At 42.8% G+C, this 26,230-nt stretch overlaps 1 protein-coding gene across 3 annotated transcripts; it reads right to left on the reverse strand.

The window, feature by feature from the left end:
• ptchd1 (patched domain containing 1) lies at nucleotides 1-26,022 on the reverse strand. Of its 3 annotated transcripts, XM_074621850.1 has the most exons (6): nucleotides 16,638-16,866; nucleotides 16,429-16,514; nucleotides 15,001-15,578; nucleotides 10,004-10,718; nucleotides 3,389-4,233; nucleotides 1-1,641 (listed from the first exon to the last, which is right to left on the reverse strand). In XM_074621850.1, exons 3-6 carry the CDS (start codon nucleotides 15,412-15,414, stop codon nucleotides 541-543), a joined length of 3,075 nt encoding a protein of 1,024 aa, XP_074477951.1. In that variant the 5' UTR covers nucleotides 15,415-15,578; nucleotides 16,429-16,514; nucleotides 16,638-16,866; the 3' UTR covers nucleotides 1-540. The 3 variants fall into 3 exon arrangements, with proteins under 3 accessions (XP_074477951.1, XP_074477952.1, XP_074477950.1); XM_074621851.1 differs by lacking the exons at nucleotides 16,429-16,514; nucleotides 16,638-16,866 and adding an exon at nucleotides 26,000-26,022; XM_074621849.1 differs by lacking the exons at nucleotides 16,429-16,514; nucleotides 16,638-16,866 and adding an exon at nucleotides 17,246-19,744.
• Nucleotides 26,023-26,230: the final 208 nt, after the last annotated feature.

Below are 26,230 nucleotides of genomic sequence, written 5' to 3' on the forward strand. Positions count from 1 at the left end.
TTGATTTGACTTTATTTGTTCGGCATTAAAGTAGAAATACTCGAGTCATACAGATGATTGCCTCATGTCATTGTAGCTGTATTTGTGCAACTTGATATGGCGAACAGATAGCAATAGCCAAACAGTGTGATCAGATCTAAAGCAACTTTTGGACACGTGAAAAAATGTGGCACTTCCTGTGTAATAACCCGTCACAGCCTGACAGGCCTGACCTCAGCTGATCCTCGACTTCGGATTGGCTGTTTGGGAAAGAGCTCATTCACATGCCACACAGCAACTAGCAACAAGCAGGTAACCATGGATACACTGCATTGGAAACCCCTCTTTCTTTTCTTCAGTAGCCTCCTCTCCTTTACTGTTTCCTCTTGACCCTTTACCTCTATTTTTCATCTTATCTTTCTCTCGGTGACACTTTTCTTTTCACAAGGATCGCCATTCATGTCTGCAGAAGCATAGCGACTGGTCAGACTACAATGAAGCAATTCCCAGCCGGCAGTCACCATGGCAACCAAGGGGGCAAAAAACAACATCATCCCATGCTCAGACGGTGGTGATCTGGTCGACCACTCGAGTGCTGTCGTTCATTTCGACGCACTCCACCTCCTGCCTCTGCCCCTCCCCGTCGGGCCGGTTACCCCGGGTCTTGGAGGGGGGCAGGAAGGTGAGGAGGGTGGGCAGGAACGCGAGCGTGTGCAGGGCCGAGCAGGCGGCCGTGAGGGTGAGGCAGCGAAACAGTGTGCGTGTGAGGTTGGAGCGTACGGTGCTAACGGGCACCAGGGCGGCGCTGTAGCAGATGAGCGTCTGTAGGGAGGGAACCCCGTGTCTCTCCAGCGCCACTCTCACCCAGCGAGTCCTGCTGTCGCCCCGACCCGAGGCAAAACCGCAGAGGAGGGGGCCGCTGCAGTCCGCAGAGTGCCCCAAGGCCGAGATCAGACACAACACAGACATGCAGTCCAGCTCCACACCCCATAAGGTCATGAAGCCCAGCACCCCGAACTGGACAGAGAGCAGGGTGAGGCCCAGCCACACGGACACCAGCGGCTCCACGACGGCCAGCGAGGACAGACCCAACAGGAAGAGCACCGCCAGCAGTGAGTGTCTGAGGGGGGAGCTGACCGCCGCGGCGTAGCGGTCCAGGTAGACGAAGGAAGGGTTGAAGATGAGGAAGCGGACGCGCGAGGTCAGCGACAGGCGCCGCAGCGTGTCCAGCAGTACTGACATCTCTTCGCGCTTGTTCTCCGTCGTCTTGGCCACCAGGAAGATTCGGGACGCCGCCACATCGGGCTCCTCGCCCTGACCGCGCTCCACGAATATGATGTCGTCGGCGAAGTGGGCATACTGCGGCTCTCGGAGGAAGGAGTGGCGGAGCGTGTGGGTGAAGTTTTCCCGAGGCTGGCTGGTGGACTGGTTGCGATCCGACAGGTAGTTCAGGTACGCTTCCAGCCAGCTGATTCGCTGGAAGCCTTTGGCGTATTCCAGCAGGTCCCGCTGCACCGAGGCGTTCCAGTAGGGGGCGCTTTCATAGATGTAAAATCCAATGACGGGGGAGTACGAGCTGAAATAACGCTGCTGGGCACGGGTGTACAATACTGTCGCTGTATCCATGGCAACCAGTGCACTGGGGTCTGAACCCTGGGTCACCTGTCGACAACAGAAACACATTAGTAACAGGTTAAACAGTGTGTTAATGCCTTTATTAGTATGTAAACATTATGAGTATGCACTGGCATCTCTTTTTCAAATGATACTACCCCCTCAGCTGCCACGTAGTGACCAAACAAACTGAGAAAAACAAACAATATCTGTGACTGTTGCGTCGCCTCACGTCGCCTGGGTCTTAGCCAAGAAGATGCACTTCAACACACAACAAAGACTACAGTCAACAGTTAACTGGCTTGTACGTTCTGCGCCTACATGAGAGGAAATAAAACTAGCAGGTGATGGTAGTCTGTATTCGTCATTCAAAAAGGGAAACCAGAAGGCCGAGGACAGCGGGATATACAAGCCGTTGTTATGATAAGTAATGAAACAAAGTGACATTTGCTGGCCATTTTCACACCACTCTCACTCACCACTTCATTCCAGACAGTCATGTCGTTGTGAAAATATTTGTGAATTGGAATGATCAGATGAGATGAAGATGAAAAATGAGAAGAGCCTTCTGTGTTTTTCCTCTTGACTTTACTCATTTGCTTGCTTTCCTCACATCCGTTTCTCTTCTTGTGCACTGATTTGTTTAAGCTGAACAGCCAATCAGAGTGATTATATTCACCGACAAAAGCCGGTGACACGGGCAGACTAGAGCCGACAGTGCGGGACGCAAAAAACTAGGCTGACAGACGCTCACCGACGGCCGGACATTGGCTGATGGTGGTGTTTCAGCAATCTGTATGATGTACCGGTAAATAAGCTGTCTCCTAAAATTTGGATGGCAAGTGAGTTTTATGACACAAATATGAAGATATGGTATTAGTAAGTTGTTAAGTGAAATGACAATACTATGATATAAACTTATGTACCAAAACTCCTTTTTAACCATAGGAGCTACAGGTACACATGATCATCTGTCAGTCCGTCAGTGTCTAAATTACATACGATGCAACTGTTGTTTCACAAATTATAAAAATATTTTTTAAAATGCTACAACTCCTGAAACTTTTGTGCAAGTGTATAAAGGCCTTTACACACCGGCAGTGTTTTTTTGAGCGATTAATTCACACGTAAATATATTTTTTCAAAGTGATGCGTTTGTCATGAGTCATTTCTCACAGAACACAAATATTACACGGCGATAAAGAATGGAACATCAACTTTTCCGAGCTTTTGCACCACAAATAAAGACATGAACCAATCACGTTGTGTGGAACGGGTTGAGTTGCGCCTACAGTATATTTGTGAAACAACAACAACACGAGGCTCCGTAGTCTAAACCAGGACGGCAAGCTATATTACCTTTCGACCTTATCAAAGGCAGCGCAGACCAGATCCACTCTTTCCATCCTTACCTCTCACAATAAAAGCCCAGAGACATATAACATTCGCAGGCGAGTATTTTGCATTTTCGTGTCGTTTATTCGTCACGCCCCTGGTGTGTAAAGGCCTTTAGTCAGTTTACATTTATGGACATGAAGCTTTTATTCTGAAGGATTAATGCTGACTCATGCATGTTTCGTTCAGAAAATTGTGTCTTTGATTAATCAGCCCCTTAAGTTGTGGTCACATTAGCCTTTAATCGAATGAAATTGTCCTGCACTGTCCCAACACAAGGATATGATGTCATGAATGTGGGTGATAAATAGATATGGAGCCATACTCTGTCTAAATGAGGGTGATGGTGCAGTTTGCTATAACAAAATGGCAGTTGTTGTGTTTTTGTTTGATGCCTCACCTGCAGGAAGCCCATCAATCCAAAGGAGATGTAAACCAGATACAGCAGAACCACAAAGGGTTTGACATAGGTGTTAGTGATCCAGTCTCCATAGCAACGCCTCACACACCCCAGCAAAAGGTGAGAGTCCTGAGGATTAGGGTCCGTGCTCGATGCGGAATGTGGGTGTGGGTGTGGGTGTGGGTGTGCGTTTGGATGTTCATGTGCGTTTGGATGTTCATGTGCGTGTGGATGTTCATGTGCGTGTGGATGTTCATGTGCGTGTGGATGTTCGTGTGCGTGTGTGGAGTTAGCCACATGTTCATGACCGTGTTCGTGCTCGGCAGGGTTGTTCGCCGTGTGCGGGTGCGGGTGCGTGTGCGCATGTGTGTGAGTGAGGTTAGAGTTCGGCGTGTGAGCGTGATCAGGACCGTGACTGTGATCGACCCCGTGTGGCGGGTTGGTAGTTTGAGCCTCGTCTTGGTAGCGGGTGTACATGAGACACCTGTACCAGGCCGGTTTAGAGTCCAGCCGGTCCGGTTTGGGGACCCGCCGGCAGAAGCAGCCGTGTCTGTACCCGGTCTCTAAGTATCCTGTGAACACCAGACAGGAACTGTAGAAGGACAGCATGTAAACATAGCCGATGGTGACCGCCAGGGCGGCGGTGCGGCAGAAGAGCCGGACGGCCTCCATGTTGGTGAGCGGCGAGGCGGCCAGGCCCAGAGTCATCAGGTGGAGCATGGTGGAGGCGGAGAAACGCAGCATGACGTCCTCGAAGACGCTCGCCACGCGCTCCTTCACATGCTGGTCCTCCCGGGTTCGCCTCCATGACGACAGCATCTCGAAGGAACCGAAGAGGCCGTGACCTGACGGGAAAAAAATAGAAATGTAAGTTATCGCGTTATAAATGCCTAAAGCTGCACTACTTGATATTTTTAGAATAAAAACTGATCAAATGACTAAATACTAAATATATAAGAAGTTGCTCGTAATGATAAACTTACAGATAATTATTAATCCTGCAATTTAGCTTCTTTCAGCCCCTTGTTTGGATTTTACAGCCCACAATTTTAGCGTTTAGCTAGTTTTTATGTTTAGAGACTGAGCCAATTTTCAACCACCTGGTTTTTCTTTCCCTAGAATGCTTTGATTGCTCCCCGCTTTCCTTCAATTTATTCATTTTGAGGAATCACAACGTTGCACAAGGAAGTGCAATAACTCAGCCTGGCTGCTTTTGAACAGTCCTCGCTGCATAATGTCGCACCTCAACTCCCTTTTGAACGAGAAATATGTGAAATGACTGATGTAACACACCGTGGGAATGCAGTTTTCTTGTGCCTAGTTGAGAAATTGGAACTTTTGCAGCAGCAGGAAGAGAAAATGTAACTTCTAACCAGTCAAACAAATATTTAGAGATAACAGAAGCATAAAAGCAAAGACTCCTTAATGAGTATATTTATAGCTTAAAACATGAGTGATATCATGTAAAGAATATAGTTTTGATGCTGTATTCACTGATTCACATCAACGTCTATTTGAGGTGATTTAAAGCTTCAGTAGGCAGAATGTTTTTGGCGTCATTTGGCAAAAATTCCATAATAACCTTTCAGCATATTGTAATTGAAGTGTTCTGAGAGAAAACTAGACTTCTGCTCCTCCTGATGACTCTGTTTTCAGTCTTTAAAAAAATCTAGTCTGTGACGGGAGACTTTGGCCAATCACAGGTCATTTCAGAGAGAGAGAGAGCGTTCCTATTGGCTGGGCTCCGGCTGGTGGGCGGTGCTTTGTATTTCCTCCACAGATCTCAACATGGCTGCCGGGTCACAAACTTTCTCATTTTACAGTTAAACAGTACACTACAATATGATTCTGAAAACATTTGAGGTGAGAAATAGTCATTACAGTAACATAATATTGATTCAAATTTGATCAGCGCTGCCTAGTTTGACCGTTTGGTCGGAGTTTGCGAGTGATTGACAGCCGGCTCATTGACGACAGCTGGACGGCAGACTCCAGCTCGGCTCTGATTGGTTGTTTTCCTCCGGTCTTTGAAATCTTGCAGATGCCGTTAGAAGCACCGGAGGACACAGAGGCACATGATTTTTTTAAATTACCTGTCTCATGTATTTCAGTCAGGATATAGTTACCGTTGTATAAAAATATTTGTTTTAATCATATTTGCTCCAATCTCACCTACTGCTGCTTTAATTAATAGATTTATAGCTTCAAACATGATTACTATCATGTAAAGAATACAGTTTTGATGCTGTATTCAAGTGAGGTGATTTAAATGCACCGCCTCCATGTGCATGTCCAGTCTCATGTGCATGGACATACAGTACATGTTTATATACATGCATCAGATGTTTTTTTAATGGTTTCCTCTACCGTGGTTGCCATGGCATCCATGAGTCACCAGTGACACACTTACATCCCCCTCCCCTCTCTCTCTCTCTCTCTCCAGTGACCTCGCCATGGCGAAACACTTAACACCTTAGCAGAGGCGTAACGTACAGACACTTTAGGCGTGGGTGCAACTGAGAAAGTCTGCTGATTATGAATGACGGTGGAAGAGGTGCGGAGGTTAATGTTGCAGAGAGAAGACGCGAGCGAAACGAGAGGCTGGGGACGGCACTTGTCCAAGGATTTTGATATTTACCTGAGCTTGAGACAGACTAATGTGCACTCATGGACAAACACACACATGGACACACTCACTCAGGTGCTAATAATACCAATAAAAATACCATAGACTGTATATAAAGATAGACGAAAGGTCTCCACTTCCTCCCACTGTACAGAAGTGAAGCCGACATATTCCGGATACGGGAGCTACCATCTTGAGATTTTGACATCATTTGGAGCCAGAGTCTACGCGGTATTGATCGGGCGATGGAGCCGCGGTATCGAGGTCACCCGCCCGAACCAATCGCGAGCCGAGCACGGCTGCAGCTTGTCAGCGAGAGAGACTCACAGCTGTCAATCATGACGTCTCAGCCCCTTTTTATAGCATAAAATAACTAATTAAAACCAAACTCATGATAAGAACTACCTAAAATGACCCAAACCATTTTTGGGGAACATTTATTAGACGTGTACTTTGACTTTTTAGTTTGGCCCATCCACTATCATGGAGGGGGCGGGACTTATGACCTTTACTGCAGCCAGCCAGCAGGGGGCGATTGAGACGTTTTGGCTTCATGATGTCCATCTTTATATACAGTCTATGGAAAATACCCATATGATAAGGATGTGTCCATTTGCCAGAACCCTTTCAGACTGTTTCAGATATTACTGTTGAGTCATAAAATGGATTTCAGATACTGAAAACTCAGTTTAAACTTTTGTTTATGGCCAAAAGTTTCATACACACAAACATGCAGCCAGGATGGCTATAGCTTGTACATTGTCAATATCGGTATTATGATTATACCTGATTTGGTACCAACACATTACTATTTTTTCAGTACCTCACATTAAGGAATATAAACTTGTTTTAAAAAAAAATAACTTGCTTCTCTCTTTAACATTTTTTTCTTTTTCAAAAATACTTAAAATGATTGATCGATTATCAAAGTTGCAGATAACTTTTCTGACATTCGACAATTCAACAGATTAATTGGCTTTTTGTCTGGCAACCAGACTACAAATCTGGCCAAGCATTGATGCCAGTTTTCTGTACTTGATCATTTCAGTCCTTAATGCTGCTGGCACACTTTGCGGTTCAATACCACAGAAACTTGGATCACTATAATGTTTTGAAAATGATCGTAAAAGTAAATGGACGCACAGATGATTGAGATATATTACAATGATATTCCAAAACCTTTTACATAATCTATTTACCTCCCTTTGTACACAAACACACTCTTTGTCAAAAATGAGTTCAAGGAACAGGCTATTTATCAACACATCAGTTTGTCTTTTGTGCCAGCTTTGCAAGTTAATAAGCCTCTTTGTGAAACGGTGTCTGAAGGAGAAAGATGCAAAATGTTGTCACAAATCCACATTTTTTAAACATTAAATAATAACTGTATTTTCTCCCTCTTCCTCTCTTTTATGCTATCTCTTTCTGTACTATGTAATCACATCCTTCTTTCTCTCCTCACGTCCTCCCACTGTTTTCTGTCTGCCTACTTGATTCTGAAAAACCCTCCCTGCCTGCCTGCCTGCCTTCCTTCTAACTACAGTTTAACTTCATTTTCCGCTCAGAGAATCCTTATCTCAACCCCCCATTTGGAGTGATATTTCATCGAGCCCCCTCTCTGTCTCTATTCCCCCGTCTCTCTTCTGTTCTCGCTACGGTTATTTTAAGCCTAACAGCAGCCTTTCCTCCTCCACATTACAGAGTAATTATGGTATAGACTACATGTGTGTGGTAGTGGTTACATACAGCACGTCATTCAGTATTTAGTATGCATGCGAGTACGCCTTCACACAGATGGTGCGCATTTCTTTGCCCCTAGTTTGTTACATTATTACTGAATTTAAACTGATTTCTGATTGCTTTCTATCCATTTTCTTCATAATAGCAAATTCATTTAATCACTAAATTCACTTATTAAATAAATAAAATAAATGTTTTCGTCCCTATTGTCATGCAAGCTGCTGCATAATTAGCATTGCAGAGTCGGTCACACTGAAATGCTGAAACAATCGCTGTCACTTCAAGAGCAGATGGTTTGTTAACCTGCTGTCTTAATTACAAAAGTGAATTCCCAAACCATTATATATTTGGGAATAGAAAAATAATATCTACCTCAAGTGTATCATCTCTTTAATAACACTGCTGCAGTCTGTATAAGACTTACTTTCTCATTAAAAGTATTTTATTTCCATTAACAAATTAAAAATGATTTGGGTTTGACTTTGGTCACGAGCACTGTGACATGGTCACCGGCATCATGGCAAGTCTGCAATATTTCTATGAATTATGGTTAATCTTCAGAACAAAGTCTGCGTCCCACATGGACTATACTGACCTTATTAAGGAGGATTTATTAAGGATGATCAATCCACATTAAATACAGTTTCTTCACTGCTTCATGAAATTCAGTGTTTCTGCTATAATTTACATCCGTTGAGTCAAACTTGGCATCAAAATGAATCGGAAAAGAGAGCACTGGTATCGGATCAGTATTTGTTTTGGCAGAGACCTTGAATTAAGGCATCTGAATTGGTATCGGGTGAGAAAACGTTGGATTTGTGCATCCCCTGCTTTGGTCATGCATACTGTGCCATGTCTCATGTGCTCACCGTCATCATGTCAAGTCTGCAATACTGCTGTTAAGTACGGTTAATGGTTCATAAGATGTGTCGTCCAACCGCATCTGGAAATGGGCATACCGCCACACATTTTCTGGCACTGAAGTGGGCGTGATTGTCAGATTGCTGACTTCAGAAAGTTACAAAAATTATAATAGGCAGCTGCTCAATTCTGGTAGTGGAAATGTGCGGGCAGAGGAGTTTTCAGACGCTCTTCAACAATCCAACAAGCACTTAATTTAAAGCCTTAAAAAGTGTCCTTTTATTCAAATAGTCTCAAACTCAATTTGTAAATGTAAAAACTTATAAATGTAAAAAATAGTGTGAAATCCTCTAGTTTCAGCTCTGGATTTGTTCCAGACTTTAAGAACCCCAACTTGACAACTTACTTTTTCAGACCCTTTGGATTCATTTTCTGCCATGCCCCGCCACTTGTCAGTCATGTTGACGATCTGTCTACATTGAAATGGCGTTCAGCCCGAGGCTGACACCTGCAGAACCCATCACAGGTACTGAAGAAGCAGACGGTGAACACAGGCAGTCTGAGATATAAAAGCAATGGCAATGTTCACCGTGGTTCCCACCTGCCATGTGTTAACTTCACTTTTCTTTTCTTTTTTTCTTCCCTGTGTTCAACCATAGACTTTATATCAGAAGTGGGCGTAGTCACCCTGACGTCATCCATTGGTTTGTGGACTGCAGTTCTGAAGCCTCGAGTTCGGTATTTTGGCCGTCGACATCTTGGGTTTTTGCAACCAGAAGTGACACGAGAGGGTGGAGCTAACTACAACCCAATGCTGAATAAGATATTTTTGAGGCGACCAAAAAGATTATGATTAACTTTCATGACCTGAAAACCCACTGTGAAAGGGTTAAAGTTTAAAGACGAAAACACAGACGACTCCCAGACCAGACATCAGCGTGGTAGCGACCTGTCAATCACAAGGTAGCCACGCCCTAAAGCATCCCCTGCTTTATGGTCTATTTGACTCTAAATGGGACCATAATTTACTAAATGAACATCATGCTGTATTGAAGAAGACTTGAAACTAGCGATTGAGAACATAAACACATGTTTACAATGTTTACTGAGGTAATAAATCAAGTGAGAAGTAGGCTCATTTTCTCATAGACTTCTAACCAGAGGAGTCGCCCCCTGCTGGCTATTAGAAAAGAATGCAAGTTTAAGGCTCTTCTGCATTGGCTTCACTTCTCAGACCCCGGAGATACATTCAAAAATGTCCTGATTCAGCCATTTCCAGTCAAATTGAGGATGAAGATATGGACATACAGAATTCTAAAGACTCAAAATGTCAGATATATGTTGTGTATTTTTTATTTGAACATCAAAAGCATTAATTTTAAACCTACCAAGCATGACGAAAGGGATGCCCAGGTACGTAGAGTTGTAGGTGGTCCCGGTCAGGTTGAGTATCCCAGCAGCAGTGAGGCCCGACAGTGTGATAGACAGCAGAGCCAGCAGTCCCAACCAGGGTTTAGACCTCACACAGTCCCTCATAGAGCAGCAGAGGACGGCCAGCACACCGCACGCCCCCAAGCTGGCCAACAGGGGGCGGTGAGCCAGCACAGAGGAGAACTGGAAGTCTGTCCTCAGAGAAGAGGAAGTAGAAGGGTACAGCCCCAGTTTAGGGTGCAACGCTGCAAAGTGCTGCAGCTCAGCACAGAAGGCCTTTTCCCACTGGCTGGCCACCCGGTCCATGAGGCCGCCGCGGGCTTGGAGGTAGTAGGTGAGCTGCAACGCCCTGGCTGAACGTACGCCTTCTCCCCTGGCTCCCGTCCCCTGGCCTCGCACTGCCCCATTGGGACCCCAGCCCTGCACGCCGCCCAGCTGGTGGCCGATGTACGCCTGCCGTCCGTCCGCCAGCTGCGTGATCGGGTACCGCAGGATCGGGACGGAGCGGTTGGTGTTGCGAGCCGACTGGATCTCCTCCATTGCACGGATGATGTCGTCGATGATGCAGACGTTCTTGTCGTCGGGGAGACAGAGGTAGGAGAAGGAGTAGTTGAAGCTGTTGATGCCTGTGGCCGGGACTGTCACCTGCATCTGGTAGATCCGCTTGTGGAGCTGTGTGAAGCAGAGAAAAAACACTCAAACAAGGACGAGCTTAGCTTCCCAGTGGCCCAATTTAGCTCGGATAAACTGTGACAAAAAAAAAAGTCCCATCAAAGTTTTGTGAAAAGTGTGGAGCAGCAGCAAAACTCACAGTGTGTGGCACATTCGCTTACTCTGTGTGCTTTGACTTTGAGTGAATAAGAGAAGGAGATATGTGTGGGAATGTGTGTGTGTGTGTGTGTGTCTTACTCGACAGAGTAACAATAGTGGTCTCCGAATCCTCCTGCGTTTCTATGGCGAGAGGACAACAGTGCCAGCATCCACAGAACTGGTTACTAAGCAACAGGCCTGATGCCAGTCTCTGCCACAGCGAACATGGGCAGAGCTGTCTCCCACCTCAGAGTGCTGCATTGACTTCAGAGAGGGAGGGTGTGTGTGTGTGTGTGTGTGTGTGTGTGTGTGTGTGTGTAGGAATGTCTCTTGATAAATGATTTGTTTTGAAAGTTCCTTCAATGCACCATCCTGTTGTAAAATTGACCAATTTACCATCTTTTTTTGTCACTTTTTACTGCCAAAAGATACCAGTCTGTCATTATTACTGCTCACAATTTCCTGGTAGGACCTTTAATCCAAGTGCCTTTCATTACTAAATTAACTTTAGAGGTTCTCTACACGACATCCAGAGCATTAATATAGCAGCAAACAACTCTTTGCTATGTAACGATGTAGAGGAGTATGGAGGCAATTATAGAAGCTGTCTGGAGGCAATCCCTCAATCATAGTTTTGCTCTGAATGCCACATAGAGAACCTTTATAAGACCCAATCAGTATTTTTTGAGCATATTCATTTCAGGTATACGCACATACATAATTGAATTTAGATGTATAATTAAATCTTTGAGCATGTTGTGACTGTTAACTTGCATCTCTGTGAGGTTGTACTTAGGCACAGCGGTGCTTTGAGTTAAATACTAACATCACTGTGCTAACATGCGCACAATGACAGTGTTAACATGCTGATGTTTAAAATGTTTACCATATTCGGCATCTTAATTTAGCATGTTAGCATGCTAACATTTGCTAATCAGCACCAAACACAAAGTACAGCTGAGGCTGACAGGAATGTCATCATTTTTGCAGGTGTTTTGTCAAAAAAGCAAAAAATGAAGAAGTTGAAAGAAGATTAAAGTCAAGAGGTCACCAACATTATCAGCATTAATCGTCTGGGAACAACGTGTCCTCATACAACAGTTCGTAGGATATCTTACGAAAAGTTATTCCTCATTGTCCTACGAATGTCCAGCAACACGTGTCAAATTCCGCTTGTTACGTGCATAAAGTCTTTTCAAAATAAACTTCCATCTTCATAGGAAACAACTTGGTTATTTCCAGCAACAAACTACTTAGTTAGTTTTAGGAAAAGATCATGGTTTGGGATAAAAGTGGCGTTACTTGAGTACGGAAGTTAAGAGACGTTGACTTCTAGTTTCAAATACGATACGAACGCCGGTCTCCTGGGTGAAAGTCTGGTGTTTTTTGACCCACCCATCCACCCTGACCTTCTCCGTATGTGGCTTTTGTCACTCTTTATACTTCCTGGTTCATGACCTGCTGGTATGGAGAGTTATTTAATCTCACGCAAGCGCAGAACATATGTGCTAAATTGCTGTCGGTTGTAGTCTTTGCGGTGTGTGTTCAAGTGCAACTTGACGGCCAAGACAAAGGCGACATGAGGCAACACAACAGACGGCCTTCATCGCCGCTAGTTCTTTGATGTCGGGTTGGTGTGTCTGGGCCTTTGCTGGATAAGTGAAAGCTTTGACCTGATGGTGGCGCTAGATGAAAAGTCAGGAGATCACTAAAGTCAGTAAGCGTCATCCTCTGGAGATCATAAATGTCTGTACAAAATTTCATGACAATCTATCCGATAGTTGTTGAGATATTTCAGTCTGGACTACAGTAGTGGACCCACCGACAGACTCTGACCCTTGTGGTAACTGGATACTGCATAACATCACACCAAGGTATCTCTACCACAGAGAAGACGTTGCAGTTTAATTGGAACAATAAAAATCAGCTCTCTGAACAACAAGGTTGTGTTTTGACTTATTAAAAATCGAAGAGCGAGAGCGTGTTTTGACTCACAATGCTGCACGGCCACTAATTCATCATATTTAGAACGACATCCATCATAGAAGAGGAAGAGTTCCCCTTCACTGACAGAAGCTGAAATAGACCAGAACTCAGTGCAGTCACTGGGTGTGACTCAACTCTTACTGCTAGTGGTGATCCTGTCTGGTACTGGCTATCGCTGCTACTGCTGTCTCATGCAACAAGTTCAAACCCACTCTCACAGCAGGGCTGCTCGGTGGCATTTTGGGAAAGCTCACAAACTGATGCACAAGTAGACTGAGGAGGAAAAAGAACAGAGTGTTGAACCTCACAGATGACATGCAACAGTGTAAGATTACGTAACGGTGATTTTTCTTCGCTCTCTTTCATGCAACAAACTCTCTCTCTCAGCCTGTTGGCAGTAAATGATGCACTAGTCTCTTAACTGTGGCAGTCCTCTGTGGACCGACTCTGAGTTCTGGGTATGAGTAAAGTGGGTCACAATAGCCAGATGTGACAAACACACACACACACACACACACACACACACACACAGAGAAACATGCATGGACAGCACACACACAGCATATAACACGATACAGCTTGGGTGTCTCAGCACTATTACGTCTGCGAGCTCTGATTACATCCGCATAACTTCATGAAATAATTTGGCTAATTGCTCCAGGGGTGTCAAACTAATACTCATAAATCCATTAAGGGATACCAACGCAGACGCGGAGGCCTCCGAGCTGCAGCTAGCTCCAGTTTGTAATTAAAATGCCCAGCTTCATAACTACAAAGGTGGTCCGGGGTTATTTGAGATGGGACCGTGTTGCTCCGGTTAATGACTATCAATCACTGAAAATGAGGAGGAAGACAGCTTGCATATGTGCTCTGGCCTGCAGACACTGACCTTTACCTCTGCGTGTGTGTTTATGAACGAGACTAAGAATTTATTTACCTTTAAAGTTGGATTCTGCAGATGCATAGCAGCCTCGTTTTATACTGTGATTTAAATGGCAGAGAAGTTAAATTGTCGAATCTTCTACCTTTCCGGTGTATAAATGTGTTTTTAGTTTTAGCCTGCAGCAGCTTCCTAACCTTAGAGTCCCTAAATCACTGGCTGTGACTGTTTGTGTGTTCTTGAACGAAAAAATACCTCTCAAATATCAAAAGAGCCAATTAAAATGTTCAAATTATATATATAATAATATATAATAATTATTATAAGCATTTGTCCACGTTGAAGACCATTTTTCAGTCAGCATTCTGTGTATATTTATTTTGTATTATTTATTTTTTACTGCATATTCATGGTGTTACTTTAAAGCACATTTTATTTATTCTAGGGATGCGCCGATACCGATACTGGATCGGATATCGGGCCGATACTGATTCAAATAGCTGGATTGGATATTGGTGACAATGGGGCCGATCTATTCAGTTCAGTTCTATGTTTATATACTATAGCCTATACATTATATATTGGAATTTTAATTCCTGTTTAAGTTTTGACCAATTTGTTGCTACATTAAAGAGATTTACACTCAAATTGTAATTCCTGTTAATTTTGAGGATTTTTTTAGTAGTAGTTTTAGAAGTCGCTGGTCTACGATTTATTATTTTAATATTAAAGGGACTGTTTGTAACTTTTTACACGTATAAATCTACCGGGTCGGGATCCCAGGCGCGCTCGCGTATGCGCGCTCGCGTGTGGCTACGCTGTTCAGACCGCTCCTCTGCTTGCCTTCACTCACACAACGCTCGTTCTCGCTCCACCTCACGTTCATGAGCGCTGAGTCCACACTGCAGAAGTGTTAAAAGCAGGAAAAGCCGACACTAGGATCAGCAGTGATTCATGGAGAGACCTTCGTCTGGTCAGCTAACATTACTACCAAGCAGGTGAAATATAGAGTGATATTGTGGTTTTAGCTGACGTGTGTCTCCTCACTGTGTTGAGCGATGCTCGTTCATGTCTATGTAGAGCGAGCAAGCGCGAGCCCTACGCTGACTTTCGTTGACTTAACGGCCACAGGTGTCGCTGTTAACAAGCATTTCTGAAAGTTACAAATAGTCCCTTTAATTTCTTTATGTGTGTGTCAGTTCCAGTGCCCATTAAAGTAAATTGATTTTTTTAGAAATTGTTTGTAAATGTGCTTGTGTGTGCTCGTGCATACCTTACCTTTAATATGGTGTCCAGGTGAACCGGGTCCAGCACGCTCCCCTTTCGGCAGGTGACGATCACGCGCCCGTAGCGTCCTGGTGTCTGCAGGTCTGAGTAGAGCGCGTGCTTGGACCGGTTCACCGGGAACAGGCTGTCCACGAGGTTTCCCTCGATCTTCGCTAGGCTGTGCTTGGGCGCGAGCAGGCTCTCCACGTCGTCCTCCACGCGGTACCGGCTGAAGCTCGCGCCCAGCAGGATGGAGATGAGCACGGGCGCCGAGGCGAAGAACACAGGGTGGCTCGCGACGAACCGGCCGAGCGCGTGGAACGAGGTCCTCAGGCCCGCGTGCAACACCTGGCGCAGCATCCTAGCGCGCGGCCGCGGCTCGAGCCTCTCCCACCGACCGGAAAGCCCGGGAGCACTGTCGAGCATCAGGGGCCGCCGGTAGCATCGGGGGGTTCCTGGAGGAGAGGTGACTTCCAGAGGGGGTGATGGATGGAGGATCTGTCCCCCGGAGCAGGAGTTCACCAGCCGGGGAGAATCCAACCCCTCCTCCGGTCACTGGAGCTCCCTTTCCTCCGGGGTGCGCTCATCCGCTGGAATATAATATAAGATAAGATAAGATAAGATAAAATACACTGTTAAGAATTTCCCAGTAAAATAACAGTAAAGAACTGGCAGCAGGGTTGCCTTTATGTTACTGTAAAATTAACATTATTATACTGTCGCTGAAATGTACAGATTTGTACTGTTAATGAAAAATACTGTTTTTTTTTTATTAATTTCACAGTTAAATTACTGTTTAAAGATACATTATATAGCTGTTTTTCACCTTTCTTTTACATTTTCTTACTGATTTGTTTTAATGCACTATTTAGGTTGTATTATTTTTTACATACATTTTAATAAACATTATTTTTTGCCTAGATGAATAGACTTAGCAGGTTACAGACATAGGAATAGTCACACTAAATACAATTAAAGGCACTTGTTAGGAAAAAGGCTATAATAGACTTGTTGACACTTTTCCCAAAAATGTCTGCCTAAAGTTGGCTACAAGCACAGAATGCAAACCATGCAACATTTGAGTGAAGAACAGAGCTAATTCACAGATTTTCTAATCATGTACAATGTACAAGCCTCACATGAGCAGATCAGGTCCCAGAATTCAAGAAATACTGCATGAAACTGTTACTGATGATACTTTAGACAGTTGATCAGCAGTAAAGTGCTGTTTTTTAAGAATGCATTATAGTTCAGTTCAAAAACATAAGATATACTTTTATTGTCCCTGGGGGGAAATTTTTCCTGGACTCCTGCAGTCCAACTGCAGTTACAAACACTAAATTAAAACAGCATCAACAACAATAATAAACGATTCCACACAAGAAAGGGAAACAGTTCCACAGAAACAGATGTTTCAACACATATACACAGTCCACGTACATAATGGCACATACTGTACCATCACAAACACAATGGCAGGTATTGCACCCAGGTAGTGCACTGCACCGTCTACCGTCTTGCCCATACTGCACAGACAATAGCCCAATATTACACAGATGCAATATATTGCACTGTACCAATTTAACATATTGAACTGTCCCTATATAACATATTGCACTGTCCCAATTTAACATATTGCACTGTCTAACCATCTTGCACTGTCCTTATGATAGCTTTATGTTACGAGTTGTTGAGGAGTTTAATAGACACCGGCAAGAATGAATGTTGAATATATTACGCAGAAAAACAAAAGATGAGCTGCTCTGCGGGTTAGAAAAGCATATTGATGATATATAGCCTACTTTACATTTAATAGCCTTCTATCTAAATTCAAATTTGTTTATTCTTATTTTATTCTTCTAACGTTTTTATCTATTCTATTTATCTATTATACTGTTTAACTTATTGCACCAACAAAACCAAAGCAAATTCCTAGTGTATACCTCTTACACTTGGCAATAAACACCATTCTGATTCTCATTCTGATTCTAAGATTCTAAGATTCTGATTCTAGTTCTGATTCTAAGATTCTAAGATTCTGATTCTAAGATTCTAATTCTAAGATTCTGATTCTGATCTACCCTGCTGCGCTCAGAGAGCCTTCCCAGAGCTGCATGCATATGGCTCTGTGGCTCTGTGCGCAACAGAAAAAAGCATCGCATAAAGCTTTCCTCCTAGAACTGATCTGAGTGAGTTCAGCTGGAGCACTCGGACAGGTTGCTGAGGAGACAGTAAACTGCAGCCATGCTGTACATACCTAAACAGAGGACCCGGGTGATGACGGAGAGATATCTATCAGAGATCATCTATAAAGACGCATTCACAACCAAGATGTTCTGTCCTTGTGCGTCCAGCCAGCTCCACCCTGATACACCACCACCACCAACCTGATGATGGTGATGGGTGGTCGAGGTGGGTGGGGGAGTCGCAGGATAGGTGACGCACCGGAGGGGATGCCGGTAGAGAGCTGTGTTTGTCAGATCAGCCTTTTAAATCTGGGTTTCCTCTGCGGCAGAAGGCTTTCTGTCGTCCGTCCTCTCCTCTCCTCCTCATCGTTAGACGGAGGAGCCGAGGCTGATCATCATCATCCTCCACCAGGCTGCTCTCCTCCTCTCCTCCAGCAGCGACTGCTCTCCTCGTTGAGGAAAAGGCACGTCACTAATTACCGGCTTTCAAACCGGGGACCGTTTCTCTCTCTCTCTCTCTCTCTCTCTCTATCTCTCTCTCTCTATCTTTTGCACCTCCCTCCCTCCCTCCCTCCCGACCTGATCTGATCTGAGCCCCGGTTTCTAACCCCGCCTCTCCGGAACGCGCCGCTTCAATGCAGAGAAACAAACACAGTCAGTCAATACAGTGTGTGTGTGACAGATAGCTTTCTAGGAATTTATCATTGCCTTAGCAGCGACATTAATCCGGTCTGCTTTATAGGTTATTCTCTATGATATACATAATATTCACAGATTTAACTTTTTTTTCCCCTCACTCTGTTAAAGCTGGAGTCGACAGATATATGATTTAAAAGAGTTATTTTTATAAAATGGTCAATATATCCTGACTGTAATGCATGAGACCGGTAATCTGAAAAAAAAATGATGTGCCTCTGTGTCCTCTGGTGCTCCTATAATGGCATCTGCAAGATTTCACAGAGCGAAGGAAAACAACCAATCAGAGCCGAGCTGGAGCCTGTAGTCTCTGAGCAGCTTTCAATCACTTGCAGACTCTGATCAAACGGTCAAACTAGGCAGCGCTGATCAAATATTAGTCAATATTCTGTTACTGTGATGCCTATTTCCAGTGAAAATGACAAAGTTTGTGACCCGGCAGCCAGAACAGTTGAGGAAATATCAAGCACCGCCCACCAGCCGGAGCAAACTTTCTCATTTTACATCTTAACAGTACACTACAAGATGTTTCTGAAAACATTTTCACTAGAAATGGGCATTACAGTAACAGAATATTGATTCATATTTGATCAACGCTGCCTAGTTTGACCGTTTGATCGGAGTTCGCGAGTGATTGACAGCTGCCTCCGTTGAATGAACAGCCAATAGGAACACTCTCTCTCTGAAATGACCTGTGATTGGCCGAAGTATTCCGTCACGGGCTACATTTTGAGTCATGAGAAGGTGAATAAGTCTATATATGCTGAGAGGTTATTATGGATTTTTTACCCAATGATGCAAAAAAGATTCTGCCCACTGCTGCTTTAAAGTTGTTGGGGTTTAAAAGATACAAAAAAACAACCCAAAAGGTTATTTCAGATTTATTGCAGGCTGGATATTTTTCATAATAGCATATACAGAGAGAGACATGAAAACCTGTTGAGCATTATGACAACATATTTCTCTCTTTTCCTGCAGGATAAAAAAAATGCACATTTTATTCTGCTTATTCTGTGCAGCTCCTGTGATTTAGCTCACACAATTATATAGTCTACATAAATATTATTAAGTGTTCTTATCCTTGTTGCAGATGTGTGAAGCATCTCTTCGGTTTGCTATTGTGTAGCACGTTGCCATAGTAACCAGACAAATTACTTTTTTTTTTTTTTTACAAGCCCCGGTTCCCATGGCAATGGTGATGCCACCCATCCCCCCCAAAAAAAATAAAACATACACAGTAGTGCACACACACACGCACACACACACACAACACTGCATTACACCACACTCTCTCTCACACACCTGCTGACTCCCAATCTGCTTATGGTGTGGAGGTGTCTGGTACAGTGACATTAAAAGCAAAAGAGACACAGAGAGAGAGAGAAAGAGCAGGGAGTGGAGGAGATGTGGAGATAATAATGAGTGCAGACAGCCTGAGATCACACTCTGCCTGTCTGTCTGATCGTCTGTCTGTCTTTATACACAGAGAATCAAATAGCCAAACAGCCTTTTGGTCTGTCTGTCTGCATGCATGCATGGGACCAACTAATGGCTCCTGCGTCTCCCTAGATATCATAAATTAAAGGCTGCTTGGATTAAAAAACAAACGCTTTTTCTTTAATCCCTCTGCATGACAGCTTGGATTCAGAAATAAGAAAATATCCTTTAAACTGGTGGGCTTTGGCTTACATGGGTCTAATGATAAACAATTTGTTCCTAAAGTACAGTTTTCATTCTTTAAGTTATTACGTATTAAAAAATATTTCTGCCCGTGAGGACTATAGGTAGGGCATATAGGTCGCCTCTGCAAGCAGCTTATTGCGACCCATATTTTATTGTTAGGCGGTGCGACCTCTAGTGGCCGTATTAATTATGACGGGAGCAAAGGAGGAAGTTCGGTGGCGGAGTATAAAGCGCGACAAAGGCAGCGTATGGAGGAGGTCAGGGTGGATGGACAGGTCAAACAAACATGGGACTTTCACCCAGGAGATCGCTGTCATGTTCCGTGTGAAACCAAAGGTCAACGTTGACTTATTTTAAAGGAGCTAAATGCGAAATTCAAAGCATATCTATTGCTTCTCAACGGCTCTCAACATGGCGATGGCTAAGCTGGCAGCTAACGGTGCTAAACAAAAAAAAAAAACTTTATTAGAATTGTCATATACATATGGGTATACGATTTGACCTCTGCATTTAACCCATCCTAAGCATTCAGGAGCAGTGGACTGCTGTGAAGCGCCCAGGGAGCAACTTAGGGGTCAGTGTCCTCGCTCAAGGACACTTCAACATGCAGACAGTAGGAACCGGGAATCGATCCACCAACCTTGTAGTTTAAGGACAACCCACAGTACTAACAGTGCCAACAACAGCATTAGTGCTGACAGAGCTAACAGTGTTTACTTGAGGGGGAACTGGAGGCTTGGTTTCCGCAACGACGCTGTCGGTCAGGACGTTGGTATCAGCTGTAACCGCCGTATGAGAGCAGTGCAGAGCGGCAGCCATTAGCTAGCTAGTGAGCACACTCACATGCACTCAAAGGCACTTAAAGGGATGCGCGGCTGGCCCGATTATGTCAACAAAGCACAGAGAAGCTCTGATTACAACACACACAGAGAGAGAGCGACTTCATTCTCTGCTCAGGTAGACATTACTCCACTATATCTTTACAAAGCAAATTGTTGTTTGATGCTATATTAAGGCTCTGGATATCGTATTGAGCACAGTTAACTTAAATAACAGCAACAGTACTTCATTTATGTCAAATAACCTAAGTTACGTAACAAACATACTTAATTGAACCCAAACCATCTCATCTAAACCTAAGCAAGTAGTTTTGTTTCAGTTTCAATTCACAACGTTAACCACGTGTTTTGAAACAGTGACCTTTTCACAACGTGCGCCTGTCTCTGATACTGCCCAACATCATATAGCCTATGTCTTTTGGGGGGTTATTGGTAAACGACCTATTTTGTCGTGTTGAATAATGCGCCCTCGTACTACCAGGTAAATCAGAAAAAATTATTAATTATAGTTTTGTTACAGTTAGAATTTGGTTTTGTTCTGTTTTCAAGCTTTTGTTTTGAGAAGCTTAAATGTTCTGAACATGCCAAAACACTGTGCTTGTAGGTCATGCATCTTTATTATGCATTGACAATCAGCCAATATAATCAATTTAGTCAATAAACTAGATTTAAATATCCTGTCAAGCAGCAAGACGTCTACTTGCCTTTGCTTTTTCTCTTTCATGTCTGATTTTCTGGTAATAATATACTCAATATGATATTCTTTTGCAGCCAAGATGGAAGTCCTGGATGTCGGACTTTCCTACTGGCAAATAAATACCAAAATTAATTTTAAAATAAACTGGTAACTAAAATAAATTGGCAAAATATTACGGACAGCATGTTCTTTTCTATTTGAAAGCAGAATCATGCAAACTCAAGAATGAGATAATAAATGGGAAAGAAACCGTCAAGATATTTTACTCATCACTCCATAAAGCACATCGACATTCAATTAAAGAGAAAAACATCTGAAAAGGAAGAAAGTAACACTCATAATAACGACGGACTGTCTAGAAGGTCTTGAGTAAATCACTCGACCCACAACTGCTTAACCACGGTGTGAACATGCACATGCAACTGTGGGTACATCAGCGTTGCAGAGAAAAACAATATGACGACTGTTTCCTAAAAAAAAGTTAGATTACAAAAAACAATGAAAAAACATCTGCGTGCCTGTTCTAATCCGTTATTCAATTAAGCCTCAATTAGCCTTTAATCCCCATTACCAGTCCGCAGAGAGACGAGCGGCGAAGGAGTGAATGAGTAAGTGTCTCCCCGGGGGGAGAAAGGAAGAGCAGAATGGAAAATGAAAGACTGCATGATATAGGGGGCTCGGGGCAGTTTTCTGATAACAAAAGTACTAATTAGTGTCGCTAAATGATTTATAGAAATCAGAATTGTGCGTGTGGGGGGATAGAAAGAGGAGGATGGATGAAGTCTTTTGAAAGCATGCCCATTTTTTACCAGGCTATTTTCTGCACCTACAGAGTTGAAGGGGGGGAAATCCTCCAGGGGTTGAATACTGCAGGCAACAACACTTACACACTTTCTCTCACACACACACACACACACACTCACAAGATAGACAGATGAGGGAAATAGTAAACGCAGCAAAAAGGAGAGCACCTCTTGTGACTTTACTTTCGACAGGCTGTCATTCTGCATGTATTTGGCCTCCGCGTCTGTCCATCTGCATGACATCTCCCCCTACATTATTAAACACAGCTATATGGACGCAGAGTTGGTCTTCATGAATAAGGCTCCTCTCCCGGCTCCTACTCCTCCGAAACCCGCCCACCGTCCTCGTCTTCCACCCCTCCCATCCCCCAATCCATCTGTTTTGGTGGAGGCCATCCATTAATAAAGAGACTGTCCTTCCATTTCTATTTCCCCCCGCCTTCTGTATTATTTATTTACCCATCTATGGTGAGCAGATATGGTTGACCGACTGGGATGCAGCAGACAAACTTGATGAAGACTTGATTTCATCCGAACCCCTTACCCACAAATTGTCTTCCAGATATGGAAACAAGACTTTTTGAGCTCATCACTTTGACCACTGTCACTTTATCATATTGTCACTTTACTTTTACTTACTGATTTACAACCCGTATTTATTACTTCTCATTACGAATATACATTTACGACACTCCTGTTTACATTCAGTCTATTAATATTGCAATTACTGTACATCTATCTACCACAAATATTAATTTTATATATGTACACATTTATCCCTATATTAAAACTTTCTGCACCATTCTATGTCTTAGATTCTCTTATTTTACTTATGCGATTTGCCTTTTATACACATTTAATGAGCATTGTTGGAGGGAGCCTGAGATCTAACATTTTCATTGCCAATGACTGCTTCTCTGTAATTTTTGTGATAAATAACTTGAAAAGTACATAATCCACTAAAGTTTATAATTAATATGACTTCGATATTTAAATCAGAATTACTGTAAACTTTCTGACAACCTCTTCAACTGCCAAAAATGTGAAGCAAAGGCTCTGATTGGCAGCTCCTCTAATTTAAATGAAGTAAATTTGTTGAGCGTAGGTGTTGCAGCGGCTGAGTCACTTCAAATGCAGAAATCCTTCCTGATTAGAGGATTTTTTACTCTGCACACCAGAAGAGTCCTAATGTGATGACTGGAGTTTGTCAGAAAAAGCCTGTAAATGTACTTTTTTTCACACTATTTGCGGTAATTAACTGCTTAAATTAAAACTTTTAAAACTGTGTTCATTAGCCCATTTAAGTTGAAAATCTCCACCTTTCAGATAGAACCATTTAACCTAAACACTGTCCTTAAAAATGGTCCAAGTATAGTAGATATGTGTGATTTCTTTACATCCTACTTTATCAATGGTTCCCTTTTGTGGTATAGATTATGTTATATAACCTCACAGGATTGTTTCCATTGTGATTTCTGATGTTTAAGCATAAAGTCATTTTATAAAAATTGTTTCAGATAGCCTAAAGAACTGTATATCATCAATGTTATCGTTTTACAGTGTACACATGCCACTGCCAACAAAAGCAAGTCAATGCAAATTAACATAGATTAATGCAAAAATGATCAAATTCGCTTTACTTTTTTGCTTTTGTCTGGGGAACAAGAACAAGAACAAGCTGTAAACACAACATATTGTCACTGTATGAAGATGATATGGCGAATGTGTTAGCAAACAGTTGCTCCAGCAGACACAGAGAAACATTATCATTCATTTGTAGTTGTGTTTCTGACCACCTGATGAATATAAGTCCAATATTCACTCTCCTTTTAGCTCCGTTTTTGGTCTCCACCAACTACAGAGGGAAATGCCTGACTATTCAGCTTCTAAATGCTCCACCGTGTTCCCCAGATAGTTTCTAAATTTGTCCCGTCTACCTCCCCAGCACTAGCTTACTGTGGGGTTTTAGTGCTTTCACATTGAAAATAGCTGACCGCTGCATCTGAAAACTGGGCTAATGAGAGCAGTGAAAGTGAACCAAAACAGTAGAGTTGCAGGCCAGAAAAACAAAACAATGAGCTGAAAAGGCCAACATTTCACTAATAGTCATTTCATTCATTGTTAAAACATTAAACATATTGATTAGAGTGGATTTAAAGTTAAGCAACAGCAAAACATTTGGTTACCATAGAATAAAAAAATAATTCAGATATGATTTGGATCAGTTTTTTTTTCAGGATTTGCAAAACACTCACTAAACTAATGTCCTCAATTCCCCAGTTTCCAACCTCTGCATCTCCATCTCCTATCCATTTATCCATCTTTATTTTCCTCTTTGCTATTTCGGTCTATCTATTTTCTGCAGCCTCTTGGTGGTCAGCAGCATTCATAATTTCTAAATGTCATTTGGACATTAGCTCATGAGGCCAGGAAGGATGCTGTAAGTGGGGGGTGATGGAAGAGGGAGGTCATAGGGAGGGGCATGAGATGAGAAATACAGTAAAGTCATCTTCATGGCCTCTTAGAGACTCAAAGATTTGATTACGGTTACAGGCCAGAAACAGAGAAGATAGATGCAGACGGATGCAGATAAAAAGCGTATCACATGGCTCACTCTGTTTCTCTCTCTCACAATCGCAGGGAGAGAAGGCGCCAGAAAAAGATAAAGCAGCTGAGTGCCACAATCTTGATATAGAAAACTGGGAGAGGCCCGATGAATTAAGCAGTGTCTATGGAAAACCTGATTTGCTAAAAGGTCAGAGTGTGATATCTGAGAAGAGCCATTTTTCACCTCTCAGAAAGCTAAATGTAATCTGTGTGATTACTGGACCCATCTGTAATCTGTGCACCACCTCAATAAGGCCCTGAAGGCATGTTTCCCTGCCCTCTATTGGACAGAGACAGAACTGCAGGACTGGACAGTATTGTTGTGGGTGAGTTTCTTTAACAGTGACAGTGATTTTATGTGTTTCTGGACTGATTCACCTTTGCCATCACCTCCGCTTAAGGAGAAGATGGAGGACACGAGAGACAAGTTGGTTTTTTTTGGGTCTGGGTATCAGACCATGTCCGAGACTCTGACAGCAGAAATAGCTGATGCCTTTTGAACTGATGTTGCTGCAAGCTGACATCCACTCGCTGGCCACTTGCTGCTTGGTTTATATCATGGAGCATAGGGCTGGGCACTATGGACAGGTATATGTAATCGTATATCACAGTACTGACATATACTGTATATTGTGATATAGTGCACTTTCTTTAAATCAAACAGTTAATAGATAAAACAACCAGACTTTAAAGTCTGTTTTTAGCTAATTCAGTGAAATAATACTTAATAAATCAAGTTACTTAACGACACAATCCTACTTACTTAATGCAACAATCCTGGAAATCCAATATGATCAGTGCTGTTCACTGATTTGCAACATTTATCACATAACAAAATAAAGATGCAATATAGTTTAGCAAAATGTCTACAACTCTATTATCTCATACCATACAGTATATCATCATAATAGGAATTGGCTCCCTTAGGGCTGCATTGTGTTGGACAGATTTTGATTAAAAAAAATATTTAAATGTGGCAAAAAGATGGCAATGCACACTTAGGCCCAATGTAAGTAGATAATGATATAGCTAAGCTTTTGGGCAGCCATCAGGGCAAATGTTTGACAAAAGTCCCAGATCTTTTGGATCCTATCCACGTGCAAAAACTCTCAACATAAACCCAAAACTGAGGATACCGCAATGCAGAATGCAAACAGTTTATGTTAGATGTAATAAAAGGAAAGGAAATATTGCACATTCCATTATAAAGTGCAGTTTCTACAACCCTCAATCACATCAGTAGACTGACAAGAGAGGCTGGCACCAATCGATGATGGTTTTATCTAAACAGAGAAGATGGACCATGTATTATCACGATAAATGTATTATATAGGGAGTAAATATCTAGCTCCCCTATTACTGACAAGTATCAACACAATGTACAATCATTCTGAAATAACTTAAGCATCAAGATACTGCAAATATAAATGTACTAAGAGCAAAGAAACTCATATTTTCACACATTTTGGTTCTGCTGCAGGTAGTGCACAGGACTCACACCTGAAGTCAATCAGCTCTGATCAAACCAGGCTCCGCCCACTTCCTGTTCCTCCTGTGATAAAAATGTTAATAACAAAATGCCAAATTTGTGTTTACCTGTTCTACTGCCCCCAAGTGGCCAAAAAAACCTATAAAATGTGATGAAATATATCCAAAACACATTTTTGACTTGCATTTTTTTTTACTTCATGGAACCTTTAGAAGCATTGAGATATAAATCTAATACTCGAA

The sequence above is a fragment of the Sebastes fasciatus genome, chromosome 21 (assembly GCF_043250625.1).
Source record: "Sebastes fasciatus isolate fSebFas1 chromosome 21, fSebFas1.pri, whole genome shotgun sequence".
Taxonomy (NCBI): Eukaryota; Metazoa; Chordata; class Actinopteri; order Perciformes; family Sebastidae; genus Sebastes; species Sebastes fasciatus.

Bases quoted from the DNA above. Each gene is read 5' to 3' on its own strand.
- ptchd1 (XM_074621851.1), bottom strand. From the start codon at position 15,414: ATGCTCGACAGTGCTCCCGGGCTTTCCGGTCGGTGGGAGAGGCTCGAG. The intron at 10,719-15,000 runs GTAAGGTATGCA...TGCTTCACACAG, and splicing joins ACCTGGACACCATATTAAAG to CTCCACAAGCGGATCTACCA. The intron at 4,234-10,003 runs GTAGGTTTAAAA...TTTTCCCGTCAG, and splicing joins CATCCCTTTCGTCATGCTTG to GTCACGGCCTCTTCGGTTCC.